Source organism: Pristiophorus japonicus, chromosome 5 (assembly GCF_044704955.1).
Source record: "Pristiophorus japonicus isolate sPriJap1 chromosome 5, sPriJap1.hap1, whole genome shotgun sequence".
NCBI classification, from domain to species: Eukaryota; Metazoa; Chordata; class Chondrichthyes; family Pristiophoridae; genus Pristiophorus; species Pristiophorus japonicus.
The window spans coordinates 139136179-139157184 of NC_091981.1; the positions used below are offsets into that span (position 1 = coordinate 139136179).

Consider the following 21006-nt stretch of genomic DNA (forward strand, 5'->3'; position numbering starts at 1 on the left):
ATAGCTGCCCTTGTCGTAACTCGCACCGTTCACCCATTACCCCTGTGCTCGCTGACCTGACCTACATTAGCCACACCTTGATTTCAAAATTCTCATTTGTCTTGATGTCAGTGCTGGACAACAATCATTCATTGCTTTGTTAATGGTCACCTCCGTAGAGACTCTTGTTCCTGCTCCCTTTCTCTAGGTTCTCATCAACCTTTGCAACATGATTCAGAAGCTTTGGAGAAGAACTCGCATGAAGAAGCATAGTTACTTGCTTTATCTCTTCTGTGCCAGCTCAGAGATTGGCACCCTCGGTGGGAAAGATAGTGAGATTAAGGTAGATGCACCACGTGATTTGCACCCAACTCATGAGCAGGAGCAGGAGGCAGTGGAATGGGAATCCCGGTGGGCAGGCCTGGGCCTTAGTTCTGTTGCGGAGGATCGAGATGCAGACCGCAGAGGCCTAGCCCACAAAAAGCAACTCCTTGACATGTATCAGCAGTTGTTGGGAGTATTGGACAGTTCATCTAGGAGTTGCTGCAGCATGTCTGAGTGTACTATTTTCAAATCTCTCCATGGCCTAGCCCCTCCCTATCTCTAAGCTCCTCCAGCTCCACAACTCCCCGAGATGTCTGCACTCCTCTAATTCTGCTCTCTTGAGCCTCCCTGATTATAATCGCTCAACTATTGGTGGCTGTGGCTTCTGTTGCCTCGGCCCTAAGCTCTGGAATTCTCTGTCCAAACCTCTCCGCCTCCCTACCTTTGTCTTCTTTAAGACGCTTCTTAAAACCTACCTCTTTGACCAAGCTTTTGGTCATCTGCCCTAATTTCTCCTCGTGGCTCGGTATTACATTTTTTGTTTTATAATACTCCTGTGATGCTCCTTGATGTTTTACTACGTTTAAGATGTTGTTTGAATACAAGTTGTTGTTATATAGTGCCTTTAACATAGTAAAACGTTCCAAGGCAACTCTTAGGAGTGTAATTTAGAGTTCAAACCATAATTTAATTGAAACTATTTTCAGTAAGCTGCTTGGAGACGGTGAGAACTCTGAGAATGTATTTTTGTTCACTACAAAGAATGGTTGGATGGTAAAATTTGGAGTTGCAAATCAACTCTGCTAACTCTGCATTCTGAACAAATACATTTGAGAAAAACTACACTCTAACTTTGAGGATCCAATATTGTAATTAAACATTAAATGTGCCACTGCTATTGTAATTAACGTTGATACAGTTTTCAAGGAGTTTTGATAAAGGTTAAAACATCCCATTAACTATATATAGTCCTGACTTTCATGTGTCTGTCATATAGTACTGTACAAATCACCATAAGATCAATCCTGATAACAGTTTAATTTTAACCACTAATCTGATAGTGTGTACTATGCATACAAAACTAACTTTGCTCTTGACATTGTATATCGCAGCATGTTTGCACCTTTTTTTGTTTTCTCGGGATCTTCTAAAGGGTTTTCATTTATGCCTTGGCACCTATTATTATGATATGCTTAGACATAGCAGAGTCTTGTTAGGCTATTTTTATTCAAAATACCACTATTGCTTACAATCTATTTTTAGTTTTAAAACCAGTAAGATTGTCTGTTACTAGAATGCTGAAGTGATTTTTGAAAGGATATCTCCTGTTTCAATAGTTTGCTCACTTGCAGAACTAGTATACCTAAAGTTTGTTTTGGTTTAACCCCTGATTAATACTTTGGTTATTGCTAAATGCTTCATTTTAAAGCAGACTAGCTTTGGTGCCATGCAGTTGAATGAGATGTGCAATTGCTATGTGACTCCATTTCTGAGCCAATATATGGTACAAGATAGATGTGATGAGTACTCTGTTTTAGCTGATCTAAATTAAGACAAGATTGGATTAGAGATGTTAGCTAAATCCTTGAATGTTCATACGCAACATAATTTGCCTTTTGAAATTTTAGGAGCAGTAATTGTTACGTGATTAATGACTTGTTTTCTGCAAATCATTGCAGTTCAAATAGATGACCAGCTGTACTGTAACATTGGAAGCTGCTAGTTAAGTCCTCAATTGGCTTACTGTCATTGGAACAAGAGCAGACCATAGAAACATAGAAAATAGGTGCAGGAGTAGGCCATTCGGCCCTTCGAGCCTGCACCACCATTCAATATGGTCATGGCTGATCATTCACCTCAGTACCCCTTTCCTGCTTTCTCTCCATACCCCTTGATCCCTTTAGCCGTAAGGGCCATATCTAACTCCCTCTTGAATATATCCAGTGAACTGGCATCAACAACTCTCTGCGGCAGGGAATTCCACAGGTTAACAACTCTGAGTGAAGAAGTTTCTCCTCATCTCAGTCCTAAATGGCCTACCCCTAATCCTAAGACTGTGTCCCCTGGTTCTGGACTTCCCCAACATCGGGAACATTCTTCCCGCATCTAACCCATCCCGTCCCGTCAGAATCTTATGCGTTTCTGAGATCCCCTCTCATCCTTCTAAACTCCAGTGTATAAAGGCCCAGTTGATCCAGTCTCTCCTCATATGTCAGTCCAGCCATCCCTGGAATCAATCTGGTGAACCTTCACTGCACTCCCTCAATAGGAAGAACGTCCTTTCTCAGATTAGGAGACCAAAACTGAACACACTATTCCAGGTGAGGCCTCACCAAGGCCCTGTACAATTGCAGTAAGACCTCCCTGCTCCTACACTCATCCCCTTGCTATGAAGGCCAACATGCCATTTGCCTTATTCACTGCTTGCTGTACGTGCATGCCAACTTTCAATGACTGATGAACCATGACACCCAGGTCTCGTTGCACCTCCCCTTTTCCTAATCTGCCGCCATTCAGATAATCAACCTTCGCATTTTTGCCCCCAAAGTGGATAACCTCACATGTATCCACATTATACTGCATCTGCCATGCATTTGCCCACTAACCTAACCTGTCCAAGTCACCCTGCAGCCTCCTAGCGCCCCCCTCACAGCTCTCACCGCCATCCAGTTTAGTGTAATCTGCAAACTTGGAGATATTACACTCAATTCCTGCATCCTAATCATTGATGTATATTGTAAAGAGCTGGGGTCCCAGCACTGATCCCTGCGGCACTCCACTAGTCACTGCCTGCCATTCTGAAAAGGACCCATTTATCCCGATTCTCTGCTTCCTGTCTGCCAACCAGTTCTCTATCCACGTCAGGATATTACCCCCAATACCATGTGCTTTGATTTTGCACACCAATCTCTACCATGTTATGGTCACTCTTCCCCCATGGGGTCTCGCACAACAAGATTGCTAATTCGTCCTTTCTCATTACACATCACCCAGTCTAGGATGGCCAGCTCTCGTTGGTTCCTCGACATATTGGTCTAGAAAACCATCCCTAATACACTCCAGGAAATCCTCCTTCACCGCATTGCTCCCAGTTTGGTTAGTCCAATCCAATCAATATGTAGATTAAAGTCGTCCATGATCACTTTATTGCACACATCCCTAATTTCTTGTTTGATGCTGTCCCCAACCTTACTACTACTGTTTGGTCTGTACACAACTCCCACTAGCATTTTCTGCCCTTTAGTATTCCATAGCTCCACCCATACCGATTACATCATCCAAGCTAATGTCCTTCCTTACTATTGCATTAGTTTCTTCTTTAACCAGCGATGCCACCCCGCCTCCTTTTCCTTTCTGTCTATCCTTCCTAACTCTCACCAAGTCACAATCACTCATCAACCATGTGCACACTGATCTACATTGGCTCCTGGTTAAGCAACGCTTCGATTTCAAAATTCTCATCCTTGTTTACAAATTCCTCCAAGGCCTCGCCCCTCCCTATCTCTGTAATCTCTTTCTGCCTCACAACCCTACGAGATATCTGTGCTCCTCAAATTCTGCTCTCTTGAGCATCCCTGATTATAACTGTTCAACCATTGGTGGGCTGTGCCTTCAGCTGCTTGGGCCCTAAACTCTGGAACTCCCTCAGTAAACCTCTGTGTCTCTGCCTCGCTTTCCTCCTTTAAGACGCTCCTTAAAACCTACCTCTTTAAGCTTTTGGTCATCTGCTGTAACTACTTCATCTGTGGCTCGGTGTCAAATTTATCTGTTTTGCCTTATAACACTGCTGTGAAGCGCCTTGGGATGTTTTACTATTTTACAATTGTTGTTGTAATGGTGTACTGGGTGGGGGAGGGAGGAACTAGTGGAAATACTTAATGGGTCAGGGGGTCATTGACCTGAAACATTAACCCCACCTTCCATTCTCCACAGATGTTGCCTGACCTGCTGAGTATTCTCAGCATTTTCTATTTTTTATTTCAGATTTGCAGCATCTGCAGTATATTGCTTTTTGGAAAAACTAGTACTGTATTTACTAGAGCAGGGATTGTTAAGCATGAATCAATATAAATATTCAAAGTTTTTGAGTGGGTAAATAGTGAGTGTCTTTCACTGGCCCGAATCATTCATGGCATCTAAGAGGGAATTACATATACACTTGAAGAGAAAAAAAATGTAAGCTATAGAGAAACTAGCATGAAAGTGCAATTAGCTAACTTGAGTATGGAACCAGCATTGGCTCAGGCATGATGGACTGAATCTCTGACTCCAATGCTGAGATTTCTGTGATTCCCATATCTATCCTTAACTGCACAACTCTGATCAGTGTCTGTCGATTTTCCCTGAAACCACCTGCCCCACTGATTTAAAAATAAAAATGCAGTATGGTTATCTGCCCAGCAGGGACTTAATGGCTTGGAGTTTGCGGTCCAGGATGACTGCGCACTAGCAGCGTTCAACATCATTCCACCTTTGAAACTGGCCCCAGCTTCAGGATTTTGCGTATGCCGAAATCCTGAAGTTGCAGTCTGTCATCCACGGCTCCGACGCAGGCTGTGCTGTGCCCTCTCCAGCCCCCAGCCTACAGAGCTGGCAATTCGTGTAATCACTCAAATCATGGACAATGATGAAAACATCGGCTCTTCTGCAATAATTGTGCTGTTAAGCTCCCCACTAGTAGTTAGACCCAAAGGGATTAGGTGTAACTGGAGTTTTAACAGCTTATTGACTGCTAAACAAAGGTTATAGTCCTGAAAACTAATTTTCATTTTGTGCAGTGTGCAATTTATTCATTTTAATAAAATTTAAATTTAAGAAACTTTTGAGTTTTTTTTAAGTTAATTTCTCCATGTGAGAGCCTATCTAACATTTTTAACAAGTTAGCATTTTAAGAGCTTACTTTCTTGTTCACTGAGAATTTTACATAAGAACATAAGAAATCGGAGCAGGAGTATGCCATTTGGCCCCTTGAGCCTGCTCTGCCATTCAATAAGATGATGGCTGATCTGATCTTGGCCTCAACACCACTTTCCTGCCCGCTCCCCATAACCCTTGACTTCCCTATCGTTCATAAATATGTCTATCTCTACCTTAAATATATTCAATGACCCAGCCTCAACAGCTATCTGGGTTTGAAGCAAAGCAGATCTGATGTTCGTGCTGTGAAAATCTGACCTTTTTAAAGGTGCATAAATTTTAGCAAAGTTGCAGAATGTACTATTCTTCCCCCTCCCCGACTTCCCCCTTTTAAGGTTTAAAGAAAGAGATTTTTGCATTTACATAGTCTTTCACAACCTCGGGCTGTCCCAAAGGGCTTTACAGCTATTAAAGTACTTTTGAAGTGTAGTCTTGGTTGTAATGTAGGAAACACGGCAGCTAATTTGTGCACAGCAAGATCCCAGAAGCAGCAGTGTGATCATGACCAGATAGTTTTTGTGATGTTGGTTGAGGGATCATCATGGACAGTCCCTCAGAATCAAGGAAGACTTTCTTCCGCTCTAAAAGTGAGTTCTCGGTAGCTGTACAGTCCAATGTGGGAATTACAGTCTCTGCCACAGGTGGGACAGACAGTAGTTGGAAGAAAGGGTGGGTGGGAGCCTGGTTTGCCGCACGCTCCTTCCGCTGTCTGCACTTGGTTTCTGCATGCTCTTGGCGCCGAGACTCGAGATGCTCATCAGCCAGGACACCGGGGACATTTCCCCTGCTGCTCTTTGAAATAGTGCCATGAGATATTTTGCGTCCACCAAAGGGGGCAGACAGGGTCTCGATTTAACGTCCCATCCAAAAGATGGCACCTCTGAGTGCAGTACTGCACTGGAGTTTGTCTGAGTTTTGTGCCCATCTCTGGAGTGGGACTTGAACCCCCAGCCTTCTGACTCAGGCGAGAGTGCTACCACTCAGCCACTGCTAACATCCCAACCAGATATTCTCTCAGCCCTTCTGAATTATTTTTACTGCATTATTTATGAAATATAATTGCCAAAACTTGAACTTTAATATTAAATCTGTGGACAGAAAATTGTGAGAAAACATTATTTTCCGATGATCCACAGCATGTGGTGGTGCAGGTTATTGAGGAAAATTCTGTCCCACATGTTAAATTCTGTTCCACATATCTGGAACGGTAGCATAGTGGTTATTACTGGACCAGTAATCCAGAGGCCTGGACTAATCTGGAGATGGAGTTTAAATCTCTCACAGCAGCTGGGGAATTTAAATTCAGTTAATTAAATAAATCTGGAATAAAAAGCTAGAATCCGTAATGGTGACCATGAAACTACCGGATTGTCGTAAAAACACATCTGGTTCACTAATGTCCTTTTTATGGAAGGAAATCTGCCATCCTTGCCCGATCTGCCTATGTGACAGCAGTGTGGTTGACTCTTAACTGCCCTCTGAGTTGCACCAAACTGTTACACACCATAGAACACAAACCGCAGCGGTTCACCACCACCTTTTCGAGGGCAAGTCTGGATGTGTAATAAATGCTGGCATTGCCAGCGAAGCCCACATCCCATGAACAAATAAAAAGAAATGTTAAATTTAAAGAATCTGTTCTACATTCATGCTTGATTTAAAAATTTTTTTTTTAGGTAACCTGTATCATACCGCCACCAGAGGGCATACCCTGTTGGAGTCCCAAGGGATCCCAGCATCCCTTGGGAGCACTGTATATAAGCAGGTCTCCCATGCTGTACCAACACTCTGGAGTTTGAATAAAGGAGCCAAGGTCACACTTACTCATGTCTACAGTACTCCAGTTATTTTACTTTATTATGAGCTTAACAGTTTTATTCCCTGAGTTGGATTGTACTTTACCATTATTAGGTTATTTATGCTGTAAGTTACTTCAGTTTTATCATCAAACAGAATAACATGTTTTTGTGTTCACTTTCCTCACCACGTTCTTGCTTACAATTTTTTTTTGTTGTTTCAGGCTGGTGTTTCCATATGGGGATGGGGAGGCCTTGGTGTCGTTCTTTTTCTAGTCACTTTTGGACCTTTTGCTATATTTTACTTTGCGTTCTATATCCTGTGCTTTGTGGGTGGGTGAGTATAACCTTTTATCCTTTAGACTGTTGTCCTCTGATAGATAAATATAAAAATAACAATTTCTGGACAGTATTGTTCACCATTTGAGGCTGTGCTCTTTCATCTGTTTAAAAATTAACTATGGAAGTATTTTTGCTAGCTTTCTGGACATATTTCAGTCTCTGTTACACGCATTCATTTTGAACTTGATATCTTGTTAGAAGTTGTTGTAGAAATTGCACTATTTAAAATCTGATTTGCTATTTTGCTAAGCTCTGTGCCTCCCCAGGCTAGAATAGAGATGATCTTTAAAGGTGATTTAATGTTTTTAAAATAGTGTTCAGATGCTGAAAATGTTATTAAAGTTGAATTTATTTTTGTAAGAATATTGGTTTAGCTGCACATTTTAGAGGTGGAAAGAACAGTCATGTATAAATATAAAAAATTGTGTTCCAGCTGTCACTCTTATCTGGTTGATGTAAACCATATGGCCTTTAATGTACCATTGATCACTTGGTTACCATTTAGTCTATTAATTTTGTCGTTACCAGGAACAAATCCCATTCTTTCCAAGACCCATACCACTATTTTCTCTTTCTTGCTTGAGTGTCGCAGATGCTTTCAATTGTGCTAATGTGTTGGTTAAATGGGTCTGAATCCAGTGTGACAGTGACTGGAAGATTATCCAGGCTAGAAGAGAGGTGATCTTTTTAAAATATTTTTGCTCAGATCGACCAACATACCAAATGTAACTGCAGTGTTTAATTTTTGAGGGGAATATCAGTTAATTGCCACATTGGAGATGGATCTTTTTATCTGTGGTTAAGTATTAGAATATTTTCATAAGAATTCCTCTATGAAATCTTAGAGTCCTTGATAAGGGTATCCCTGACTACTTCCTCACTTTTTCTATCCACATCCACCTGCCTTTCTCCAACCCTTGTCCTTTGGTCCTGCATCATATAGCTTTTCCCAAGATTCCTCATAAAATTCCCACAACCCTTCACAATGCATTATCTTCTTTTGTTGAGCTGCTCTCACGCCTGTGCTTTTGACATCTTTGTTCTCACTAAATTGTTCAACATCACCACCTCCTTCAGCTCTCCGTAACAGTTCTCATTTCTACTACGTTAATTCTGAAGACTGCAAACTTGCATGCACCTGATGCATGACTAGCTCACTCATTCATGACCATGATCAATCGCTTTAAGCGCTACTATCCTTGCTCCTCAGCCAAATTGTCCTGTTATACCTGAATGGAGGGTAAGGAAAATCTACGGCATTTTCTCCATGACGAACAGCATCCTCAAATACCTTTTCCTCTGCCCTCACCTGTAACATGGAGATTTTCAATTTAAAAAATGAAGAAATCCTGACTTGTCAATTGCCCCAACCCTGATTCTTTGTGATTTCTGTTCCATCTTCCTCTTTGCTCATTTCTCTTAGAGAATCACTTTCTGCTCCTCCAGTCTCCTCACCATCCAAATCCTAAACAGTCAATTATCTTTTCTGGTCCCCATTCATGTCAACATTCTCGGTGGTTCCCATTGCTCACTCATCGTGTCTCTCCCTTTTCAAACCATTGTCATCACTTCCTTGTTTTGTTGTTTGTTGCAAGTAGTCTAGAATAGACTGACCGATGAGGCGGAAGTATGCCTGAATTCAAAATTTAGTATATCCTTTTTAAGAAGTAAATACTGAAAATTGCTTTATATTGACCAGTATCCTCGCGGGAGGGTTTGCTGGTGCTGTTGGGGAGGGTTTAAACTAGGGGGATGGGAACCGGAGAATAGATTCAGTCGGGAGAAAAGTAAAGCTGGAATTGGGCAGCAGAAAAGTAGAAAGTGAATTTGGAAGATAGGAAACAAGGGCTGGGAAATGGGCAACAAGGGAGTTTTGTACTACTAAATGGTGTATACTTCGATGCAAGAAGTATAGGGAATAAGGCAGATGAGCCGAAAGCACAGATAGACAATTGGCAGTATGATATAGCTAGTACTGAGACATGGCTGAAAGAAGGGCAGGTATGGAAGCTCAACATTCCTGGTTACAGGGTTTTCAAACGGGGGGGGGGGGGGGGGGGTGGTGTTTAAAAAAAAAAAAAAAAGGGTGGGAGGAAATCGCAGTATTAATTAAACAAACAATTACAGCTGTGAGAAGGGATGACATGTTAGAGGGGTCATCAAACAAGGCCATATGGGTTGAATTGAACAACAAAAAAGGGGCGATCACACTATTGAGTTTTTTTTGGGGGGTGGGCGGGCTTCTATAGTACACTGAGGGAGATGGTAGAACAAATATGTGGCCAAATTGCTGCGAAGTGCAAAAACTAGAGTTGTAATAGTGGGGGATTTCAACTACCCTAATAATTGGGGGAAAAAATAGTGTAAATGGTACAGAGGGAGCAGAATTCCTAAAATGCATTCAGGAGAACTTCTTTGGCCAGTATGCAACAAGCCTAACAAGGGAGGTTCGAGACCTCGTTTTAGGGAATGAAGAGGGGCAGGTGGAAGGGGTATCAGTGGGAGAGCATTTTGGTGGTGATAATTCAGTAAGATTTAGGATAGTTATGGAAAAAGACACATGTGGACCAGGAATAAAGGTTCTCAATTGGGGTAAAGCAAATTTTGCTGAGCTGAGATGGGATTTGGCCAAAGTGGACTGAAGCCAGCTACTTGATGGTAAATCAGTGGGAGGCAATCAAGGAGGAGATCCTGAGGGTCCAGAGCAAGTGTGTTCCCTTTTTTAAAAAAAAAATATATATATAGATACAAGGATGGGGCTAACAAATTTAGAGTCCCCTGGATGTCAAAGGACATAGTGTAAGATTTAAAAAAAAAGGGAAGCTTATGACAGATACCGAGAACTCGATACTGCAGAGATTCCAGAGGAGTATAAGAAGTGCAGGGATGCAAATTAAAAAATATATCAGGAAAGCAGAGAGAACATGAAAGAATGTTAGTAAGTAAAATCAGGGAAAACCCAAAGATGTTTTACAAATTGAGTAAGAGGATAACTAGAGAAAGAGTGGGGCCTATTAGAGACAATAAAAGAAATCCTAATGAATACGTTGTATCTGTTTTCACGAGAGGGGCAATGCAGACTTTGCAAGAGGGAGGAGGAATGTGAAATATTAGACGAGAGAAACTTAGTGAGAGAGGAAGTATTAAGGGGCTTCGCAGCTTTGAAAGTAGATAAATCCCCAGGCCCGGGTGAAATGCATTCCAGGCTGTTGAGAGGAAATAAGAGGCTCTGACCGTCATTTTCCAATCCTCTCTGGCTACAGGTGTGGTGCTGGAGGACTGCTAATGTTGTACCTTTGTTTGTTTAAAAAGGGAGAAAGGAATAGGCCGAGTAATTATAGGCCAGTCAGCCTAACCTCAGTGGTGGGATAATTATTGGAAAAAATCCTGAGGGGCAGGTTAAATCTTCATTTGGAAAGATGTGGAATAATGGACAGTCAGCATGGATTTGTTAAAGGAAGGTCGAGTCTTAGTAACTTGATTGAATTTTTCGAGGAGGTAACCAGGAGGATCGATGAGGGCAGTGTGTATGATGCAGTGTATATGGATTTTAGCAAAGCTTTTGATAAGGTCCCACATGGCAGACTGGTCACAAAAGTAAAAGAGATCTTGGACAAAGTGGCAAGTTAGATCCAAAATTGGCTGAGGCAGGAGACGAAAGGTAATGGTTTGTGGGTGTTTTTATGACTGCAAGGCAGTATCCAGCAGGGTTCCGCAGGTCTCAGTGCTTGGCTCCCTTGCTTTTTGTGGTATATATCAATGACTTGGACTTGAATGTTATGGGTATAATTAAGAAGTTTGCAGATGACCCTAAAATAGGCTGTGTTGATAATGCAGAAAGCTGTGGACTGCAGGAAGTTATCAAAGGACTGGTCAGGTGGGCAGAACAGTGGCAAATGGAATTCAATCTGGATAAGTGTGAGGTAATGCATTTTGGGAGATCTAACAAGGCAAGCGAATACACATTAAATGGTACGACACAGAAAAGTGTAGAGGAACAAAGGAACCTTGGGGTGCAGATCCACAGATCCCTGAAGGTAGCAGGCCAGGTGGATAAGGTGGTGAAGAAGGCATATGGAATACTAGCCTTTATTAGTTGAGGCATAAAATGGCCTCCTTCCGTGCTGTAAATTTCTATGATTTTTATTCTATGATTTTATTTGAATAATAGTTGCAGTACAAATATGTATGAGTACTAAATAAATTTCTATTAAACAGTCATTGTTCAGGTGATATCAAAATGTACAAAAGTGATCTTATTGAATTGTGGTGCAGGCTCGAAGGGCCGAATGGCCTACTGCACCTATTTTCGATGTTTCTAGTAGTGTAATTCAGTTCAAAGAAGAACACACTGCCTAGTTCTTTCAGCTTTTTAAAAAAATATCTCAAGACATCCTTTTTTTTTTCTTGCTGCTTTATGGAGTGTTGTAATTATCGTTTCTCTTAGCAATGAAATTTTAAATAAACTACTAAATGTTCACTTGTAGGATAATACTCCTGATAGTTGATTTTTAGCGAAACACTTGGCTATAGCTGCATTTGTATTCAAGAACATTTCTGAACTTTTCTTCATTCAGTATGTGTTTTGTATTAAATTACATTTTTATGAAGCAATAGATTAGGATTTATCATGTATTTTTAGGGTTTTATTAATGATGGTGGGGGAATCATTCAAAGTAAAATGACTTCGACTACGAAACTTGCAACCAGTTGTCAATGTGAGTATATAATGCAATACAGGTGCAGCATCCAGAATCCGGAACCCTCGGGACTGAGGCCATTCTGGATTTTGCGTTTTGCCGGACTTTAGAATGTCTTTCTGACGTCACAAATCCGGAAACACTTGAGCCCAGGTTCGGGTATTTCCAGATTTCAGAATGTCAGAGGGGGAGGGGTGCTCGGCGAAGAGCTATTCAGGCTGTCGGGCGGGGCCCCACCGCCAAGGAGTTGTCCGGGCGGGGCCCCGCCGCCGTGGAAGTATTCGGGCAGGGCCTTGCTAAAGAGGAGCTGGTCAGGCGGGGCCCCGCCGAGAGGTGGTGTTCAGGCGGGCCAGCGAGGAGGCCCCGAGGTTGGGCAGCGGTGAGGGGTGTTGCGGCGAGGCCAGAGGTTGGGCAGTAGCGGCGAGGTGAGGCCCGAGATCGGGCTGTGGCGGCACCTCGATCAGCACGGTCAGCGGGTCCGGATTCCGGAACATTTTACGGATTCCAGACGACCCTGCCACCAATCGGTCCGGATTCCGGAACTCCGGATTTTGGACGCTGGACCTGTATTACAAAGATTTACTTGTGGGTTTTGCTAAATTTGGAGAACTTCAAGGATGTAACCCAAAACTCAATGTAGTACTGACAGCTAATATGTTTAACTTTGTCTGACACACTACCATTATAAGGTTCAGTGCCAATGATCACACAAAAGTTACAGAAAAACATTAGTTTAGTTTAACTGAACACTAATAAGAGTTAGTTTTCAAGGTTAGAGTATGTACTTGGTCGAATCCAAAGTGCAAAATAACACGAACAAGTTAACTTTTCAACTTGATTTTAATTAGAGAAGACACTTTCATGTAGCTGAAGTGTTAAAAAAAATTACTGTGGTTTTGACATTGCAATGATTCTAGCCTTATTAAATTCTAGCCAGGCAATAAGTCAATCTTCTAAAATTGTCCAAAAAAATTCTTGGAAAATTTTTCAGGAGCTGCTTTCTGTTGTTTGTCCCTGTTTGGATTGATAATGATTACGAACATGCTCAGTGGGGAATTACAGGCCAAACCTGTACTCATCACTCACCCATGTGTTGGTGCAGTGAGTAGGCCTTTTCCACAGGATCGTTATTAATAAGACAAAATTAAATGCTCTTTAAGTGAATGCATGCCGCGTTCGGAACAAGATAGATGAGTTAACGGCACAAATAGAAATAAATGGATATGATCTGATAGCCATTGCAGAGACCTAGTTGCAAGGTGACTAAGGCTGGGAACTGAATGTTTAGGGGTATTTGCCATTTCGGAAGAAAAGGCTAATAGGAAAAGGAGGTAGGGTAGCTCTGTTAATAAAGGATGAGATCAGTGCAGTAGTGAGAAATGATACTGGCTCAGAAGATGTTAGATCTCTTAATTTTCAATGAAATGTGAACTCTGGTTGTAGTTTTAATGTAATGTTATTGTGGCAGCAGCAACAAGCTTCTGGCTTTAAGCCAGGCCTTTGTCCTTCTGAGACCACATAGCCAAAATGGCAGATCTTATACCTGACTCAATTTACAGAAAAGAACACGCCTTCTTTGATCTTATTGGCTCAATTGATAGTCTGTTAACCTTTAATTGGCTCACTGCCAAAGGTCCTGTAATGCCAGGCTACAGAGCTTGAATTATCTATCAATCCCCCCTTTGATTCTTTCACAAACTGAATCATAAAACATCAGCTATCACTGGTTAAACATTCTACAAAATAATTTCATACATGTTAATAGAGTTTCCTTCTATAATTTGTTGGTGTTTCGCCACATGTCCGGACTAGTAGCTTCCACACAAATTTACACCAACCCGAATTCCATCGTGGCCACAATGGAAGTCTGGTTTTAGTAGGTTAATTAACCTTATTCCAATTTAATCCAAATCAATATCTTAATTCAACCAGTAAACAACCTTCCCTTAAGCATAACATACCCCTGTGTCACGTGCAGATGGTCTGCTGGGACCTGCAAGGTGTCTCACCTGCGGGACAGCAGCTGCAGATGCCTGGTTGCAACAACATTTAATCAACATAAACAAACAATATAAAAGTAAAATAATTACAACAAATAGAATTAAACCTTCCACTAATGAAGTTCCTATTGAACCTCGCCATTCAGTGGCTCCGCTCCAAAGTGTATGATGGGGGTTGCTTAAGTTTTTCTCCCTCCTTTTGGATATGCTCCGCTAAGTGGGTAATTTCTTCGGAGCTATCTGGGATATACGTGCAACACTCAGTTCCGAGTAGGGCGCAAGTACCTCCCTTTTCAGCCAGGATGTAGTCAAGGGCCAGTCTATTCTGTAGGGCTACTGTGCGGATTGCTACCATTTCTGCATTGATTTTAACTAGGGCCTCTGAGGCAACATTGGCTACTCGTTCCACAACGGATGCCATGTTAATGGATTCCCTTGCCAGTCTGGCGGTCCCATACCTGGGGATCAGAATGGCAAAGAACCTCTGTTTCTGTGATAGCTCTCTTAGGACGGTGTAAATGTTCCGACAGTGACTTTATATGATACATATAAGGCACAATGTAGGCTAAATAGCAGGATCCCGTCCAATTCTGGAGTAGCCAAGGGTAGGCCTTGTGGCCACACACCCAATAGGTGACATTATAGGCAATGAAGGTTAGCTGTTTTTGTCAGCAACGCTCCAGGGCATGTCCAGGCTTTTCCATCTGTTTTATTCAGAATCCCCGTTACATTAAGAATTCCCACATCGGCCCAGTTTAGACGGTTCCGTGGCTTGATTACATTATAATTCCGGGAGCAGTTACTATACCCCATATTTTGGCCTCCTTTGATGTTTCTAATCAGACAGACCGATTTCCCCGGTCTTACTATTCCTGTTGTATTAGTGACAACAAAAAATGGGGGCCGTTTGGAATTATTGTGCCCCCTTCAAAGGTAGTCAGATTGTAACCTGCTGACTTCCATTTTCGTGCCCAGTTTTCCGTATCCTGAAACTCATTGCCGGTTTTGTTTTGATTAATTATCTACTCAGCCATTTCCGAGATATTCAAGGGAACTGGCCTCAAGGGAATCCCTCCCTTTGAGTCAACAGGAATATGCGCACACATCCAACAACAAGAAATGTTACCTTGTTTGGCATAAATGTATGACATATATAAAAAGGTATTTACATGTAATTCCCTTGCTACCCTACTATTTCCCTTTGGTGCAGAGGGTCGGTTAGTAAGAAGTAGGCCTATGCCTAGAATACCTACAATCAGTAATACAGTAAATTTATACATTTTGGCAAAAAGTAATTGTCCTTATTAGATTTCAGCTTCAGTTTCGGGTGCTTGTTTAACGTGTGAAGCGTGGATCCAGGCTTTCTTTCCTTGGACTTTAACAGCTGCCTGGGTCGTCAATAACACTTGATAAGGTCCCTCCCACTTGGCACCCAAAGGTTCTTTATGCAACTTTTTCACATAGATCCAGACTCCTGGGATGATGTCGTGTCCTCCTTCGGGTGGATTACCCCAAGCTGCCGATACCTGTCGGGAAAGAGAACTAATAGCATTGGTTAGGTTCTGACAGTATGATAACAAAGTGTCACTCATTAAGTGAACATCAGCTTTCCGTAAATCGATAGTTCCTGGCAGCGACATGGGTCTTCCTGTTATAATTTCAAATGGGCTTAGACCTGTAGTTCTGTTTGGGGTTGCCCGAATACTACATAGCACTATTGGTAGTGCCTGGGGCCATGGTGTTCCTTCTTGGTGATATTTGGCAAGCCGTTGTTTGAGTTCGATTCATTCGCTCCACTTGTCCTGATTGTGGATGATAAGGACAGTGTAAATCCCACGTAATGTTCAGTAACCTACAGACTTTGTAAAGTGTGTTCCCTGATCTGAGTCCATGCTACTCGGGACTCCCCATCGGGGAATGTAATCCTTACACAAAGACGTTTGCAGTGTGATTGGCTGTGGCTCTTTTAGTTGGGACAACTTCTACCCATCTAGAGAATCTGTCGACCATGACAAGAATGTTAGTGTATCCTTGGCCTGAAGGAAGAGATATATAATCAACCTGGAATGGTCCGACAGGGACAAGGGGCCTCAGTTGGGGCATTACCGTGATGGGTCCAGAATTATTTTTCTGGCAGACCACACAGCGGTCTGCTACCAGCTGGGCATGTTTTTTAAATCCCTGACCCCACCAGCTTTTCTGGAACCATGCTGTCAACTGTTGTGAGGCCAAGTGTCCCCACGAGTGGATCTGTTGGGCTAAAAAAAGGCATAAGCGCTTGTGGTGCGACTGGCTTGTCGGTAACTCTTTGTCTCCAGACACCATCTTCGCATAGCTTAATTCCTGCCTCAATCCATGTCCATTTTTCCTCTCTGGAGCACTCGCCTTGCATTGTTTGAAGGTCTCGTGTCAAGAGTCCTGAGTGCTTTCAATCTGCACATCAGTGTTGGTTCTTCTGGGGGAACGCCTTGTGAGGCGGATCTTTAGCTGCCTGGTCGGCTAGGGCATTTCCCTGTGCTTCTGTGGTATTTTCCTTGGTATGGGCCTTACACTTCAGGATGGACACTTCCTGAGGTAATTGTATGGCCTCTAGTAAGTCTCGGACTTCTTTTCCATTTCGGATAGGTGTACCAGCAGCAGTGAGGAATCCTCTTTTCCGCCATAACAGACCAAAGTCGTGAGCGACTCCAAAAGCATAATGCGAATCTCTGTAGACATTAGCTGTCTGTCCTCCTGCTATTCGACATGCTTCTGACAGGGCCCGTAACTCGGCCTGTTGTGCTGACGTTCCTGAGGGTAAACATCCTTTTGCCACAACCTCATATAAGGTTGTAACTGCCCATCCTGCTTTTCTGATACCATTGTCAACAAAGGAGGAACCATCTGTAAACAGGATGAGGTCTGTATTGTGCAGAGGCTCCTCTGCTGCTAAGGCTGCTTCTTCTGTTTCTTTTAAAATCTCCACGCAGTCATGCTCTTCGCATTCTCCCCCCTCTTGCTCCCCCGATTCTGACATCGGGAGCATAGTTGCGGGATTAACTGAGCTGGCCCGGACGATATGGAGATTAGGAGCTTCCAAAACTGCCGTCCAGCGGGTCCATCTAGCTGCCGTCACTTGAGACATTCTATTCATAGACAGCAAAGTGTGTACGGTGTGGGGACACTTGACAATCAGCTTTTGGTTGAGGACTAGATCCGCAGTGGTCATTACCGCTCGACATGTAGCTTCCATGGCCCTCAGGCAACTTCCCCATCCGAGGGCTACCGCATCCAGTTTTGCCAAAAAAGAGCCAATAAGTCTTTGCCGATCCCCATGTTCTTGTGTAAGTATAGCTGTCATATATCCATCTTTCCCATGGACAAACAGGGTAAATGCTTACCACTGTCAGGGATTCCCAGAGCCGGTGCCGAATGCAAAGCCTTTTTCAAACTCGGAAAGGCCTCTTGTTGTTCCTTAGTGAAGGTGATGGCTTCTTTAGAGGCACGTTTCCCCTTTAAAATATCATTCAATGGCTGAGCAAGCTGTGTGAAGGAGTCAATCCAATTTTTGTTAAAGTTACACAATCCCAAAAAAGACCTTAGTTGCTGAATAGTAGTGGGTTTTTTAGCAGCCCGAATGGCTGCAGTTCTATCCTGGGTAAGTTCTCTCTTTCCTTGTGAAATTGTTTGTCCCAGGTATACAACCTCTTCTTGGGATATTTGTGCTTTGTCGATGCTGGCTTTATGTCCTTTCAGCCAAAGCTGGTCCAGCAAAGCTCGTAAATCTTGTTCATGCTGTTCTTCCGTGTTTGAAGCTAGCAGGATATCGTCTACATATTGGATGACTGTAGATGACAGGGGAGGTAATTCTCGCAAATGGCTTTGTAAAGCCATGTGGAATACCGTCAGGCTGTTGTGGAAACACTGCGGTAACCGGGTCCAAGTATACTGTTGTCCTTGGACCGTGAAAGCAAACCACTGTCGAACCTCCGGTGCCAGAGGCACCGACCAAAATCCGTTGGCCATATCTATAACCGAGAAATATTTTTGTTTCAGTTTGAGGGCATTAAAAATGGTGGAGGGATCTGTGACCAAAGGAGCTTTTTGATCAATACACTGGTTAGCTTTCCTATAATCGACAGTCAAACGCCAAGTCTCATTAGATTTCTGTACCGGCCACACAGGGCTATTGGAGGAGCTATGCGTTTTAATAAGCACCCTTTGTTACTCCAATTGCTGAATAACCGGTAAGATTCCCGTGATGGCAGTTGAACTGATGGGATACTGTTTAGTGCATGGAGGCTTGGTCCCGGTAAATGACGCAGGCTCCATCTGGAGTAGGCCACAATCGTTCTTATCTTTAGCCCATATCGGGTGTTCCTTCGATTCTTCTTACTTCAAAGTTCTAATTAACCATGTCACCCGACCATCCTCAAAATGCAATGATGAATCTACTTGGATTAGAATGTCCATTCCCAAAAGGGGTTGATCTACTGGGCCTATCCAGACCGGCGTGGTTAGTTCATGTGGACCCAGCCCTACAAGTACAGGTGTTGTCCTTTTAATTTCCATTTTATGGCCCCCAACTCCATCGGCTGTACGTGCCCTACCATCCAACGGCAAAAAGTCTCCATATTGTAGGGGTAAGCATGTTAATTCTGCCCCTATGTCTAAAAGACAGTCCACATCCTTATCGCCCACCCTCAGTTATATATAGCCCATCTCCCCCCTCTGTTGTATTAGTGCGAGGAGGGGGGCAAGGGCGGGCTCTAATCGTTTTTTGCTATCCCAAGTAACTCCTTCTGTTGTATTGTCAGTCGCTTAAATGCTTCTATGAGGTCATTATCTTGTAACAAGCCTGGTTTGTTGGCTGAATTGTATCCCTGGCTGCGTCCTCTTCCCCGGTCGCGACCTTGCTGTTTTGCCCTGCACGTCTTGGCCCAGTGACCACCTTTTCCACAATAATGACATTTTCCTAATGACTGTTTATCAGAATCCTGGGATTTCCATCCCATAGCCTGTACAGCTCGAAACTTTAGCTCCCATATCCCGATCTAATTGGTTATATCGATCCACCAATGCTGCAAAGGTAGTTCCTCTATCTTCCCAGTCCGGTAACACTACCTTAAGCATTTTGGACAGTTCTGGCTTTCGACCTGCCACGAAAGCTGCTTTCATGGGTCAAACACTTGTTCATCCATTTCATACCCGAATGTTCTAGCCATGTGAATCTAAACCGCTCATCAAACTCCAGGACCACCTCTGTTCCTTTCTGTTGGTAGGCTGCAATTTTTCCCGTCTGTTTTAGCTGGACTGAAGGCTTGCAGCCAGTATTTAATCGCCTCCCATCCTGCGTTTAATTCTTGCTCATCCTGACCCAAGGCTTCTTCCAACTTGTCGTGCAATTTTCTTACCTGTTTTTTTGGCACCATTATGGTAAAAATTTGCACTCCATCCCAGGGATGAAGTTGATATATATTTCTTAAGCGGTCCAATTGGTCCCACGTTTTCACTCCCCCTTTCTTTGGATTAGGCAATTCCTTGGACCATTTATCAATTTTCTCTGGGTCTGCCGGATCATGAAATAAGTATTCTGCATACACCCTTTTCCTAGTTTTTTTGGTTCCGCCCTCATCTGCAGTCTCTTCTGATTTGACTACAACTCGTCTTTTTTTAAACGGGGCAAAGCGCACCCCTAATTCTTCATCCCCCGAACCTGTGTCGTCAGAGGATTCAGAATCCGTATCTATTCCTCGGTTGTGTCTTCGGGTTTGCGCTTTTAATTTATCCAAACATGGGTACCCTGGGAATTGACCAATACATTTTCCTTTTCCTATTACTGTCACTTGACCTAATGATTTTTTCCATTCTTTAATTTCACCTTTAAGATTTTTAACTTCCGCTTCCGACTTTTCAAGTTCAAATCTTTTCTGTCGCAGCTGTGCACAAACAGCTTGCAATTGGTCCTTTGTACTGGTCAGGTCCCTATCATGTTGGGAACGAGTTATAATTTCATTCCGCTTTCGGATCTGTCCCATACGGCTAGGGACCTTGAGATTCGCTCTTTATTTTTCATAAGGGTCGTTTTTCCCCAGACCCTTTTAATCTTGTCCAAGGACCATTGTCCTTTGGAGGTTCCGTACTTTTGTTCGATCTTAATACAGGTTTTAGATAAGTCGAATTATTGCTCTATGTATTCTTTCAACTGTTGGAGGATTTCATCTATTGGAAACCTCAGGTGGTGCCCGCCCACCTTTAACAGTTGTAGGCAATTCTTTGCTCTTATTTCCTGCTGCCATAATACTGATTTCTTTACTGGGGTCTCAAGTCGTAGGCTTTCGAGCTGATCAGTGGGTTGGTGATTAATTAACTAACACACCGCCGAAGTTAGATGTCTGTGGGAGCTCGAACCGACTACCAACCGGAGGGTTTGCAAACCGGAGGCTTTTGGAATCGCGTAGAAGGAGAGGCAAATTTAGACTTTTGACTGAGGGCTTTTATAAAGAGGAGTCCTTACCTCAATATGTAGGTCTGATGTCCAAAATTCAGTTTCTTCCCTCAGCGATCCTGCTCGTGACGCCAAATTTGTTAGATCTCTTAATTTTCAATGAAATGCGAACTCCGGTTGTAGTTTCAATGTAATTTTATTCTGGCAGCAACAAGCTTCTGGCTTTAAGCCAGGCCTTTGTCCTTCTGAGACCACATGGCCAAAATGGCTGTTCTTATACCTGACTCAATTTATAGAAAAGAACGTGCCGCCTTTGACCTTTTATTGGCCCAATTGATAGTCTGTTAACCTTTAATTGGCTCGATGCCAAAGGTCCTGTAATGTCATGTTGATTGATGACTTAATGCAATGTGGTCTGTGTTTTCTCAAAACTGCAGCCAGGCTACAGAGCTTGAATTCTCTATCAGAAGATCAAGATGTAGCAGAAGATCAAGATGTAGAATCAGTTTGGGTGGAGATAA

At 42.9% G+C, this 21006-nt stretch overlaps 1 protein-coding gene across 6 annotated transcripts in view; it reads left to right on the forward strand.

Annotated features, from left to right (window-relative positions):
- The window catches only part of snx13 (sorting nexin 13), a 267161-nt gene that overhangs the window by 50130 nt on the left and 196025 nt on the right, over positions 1 to 21006 (forward strand). For 4 of the 6 annotated variants that reach the window (XM_070880998.1, XM_070880995.1, XM_070880997.1 and 1 more), the window contains exon 2: positions 7241 to 7349. In XM_070880998.1, coding sequence (XP_070737099.1) covers positions 7255 to 7349 — 95 coding nt within the window. In that variant the 5' untranslated portion in view covers positions 7241 to 7254. Of the gene's footprint in view, positions 1 to 7240; positions 7354 to 21006 lie in introns of all 6 variants that reach the window. The other 2 variants (XM_070880996.1, XM_070880999.1) reach the window with 1 other exon arrangement.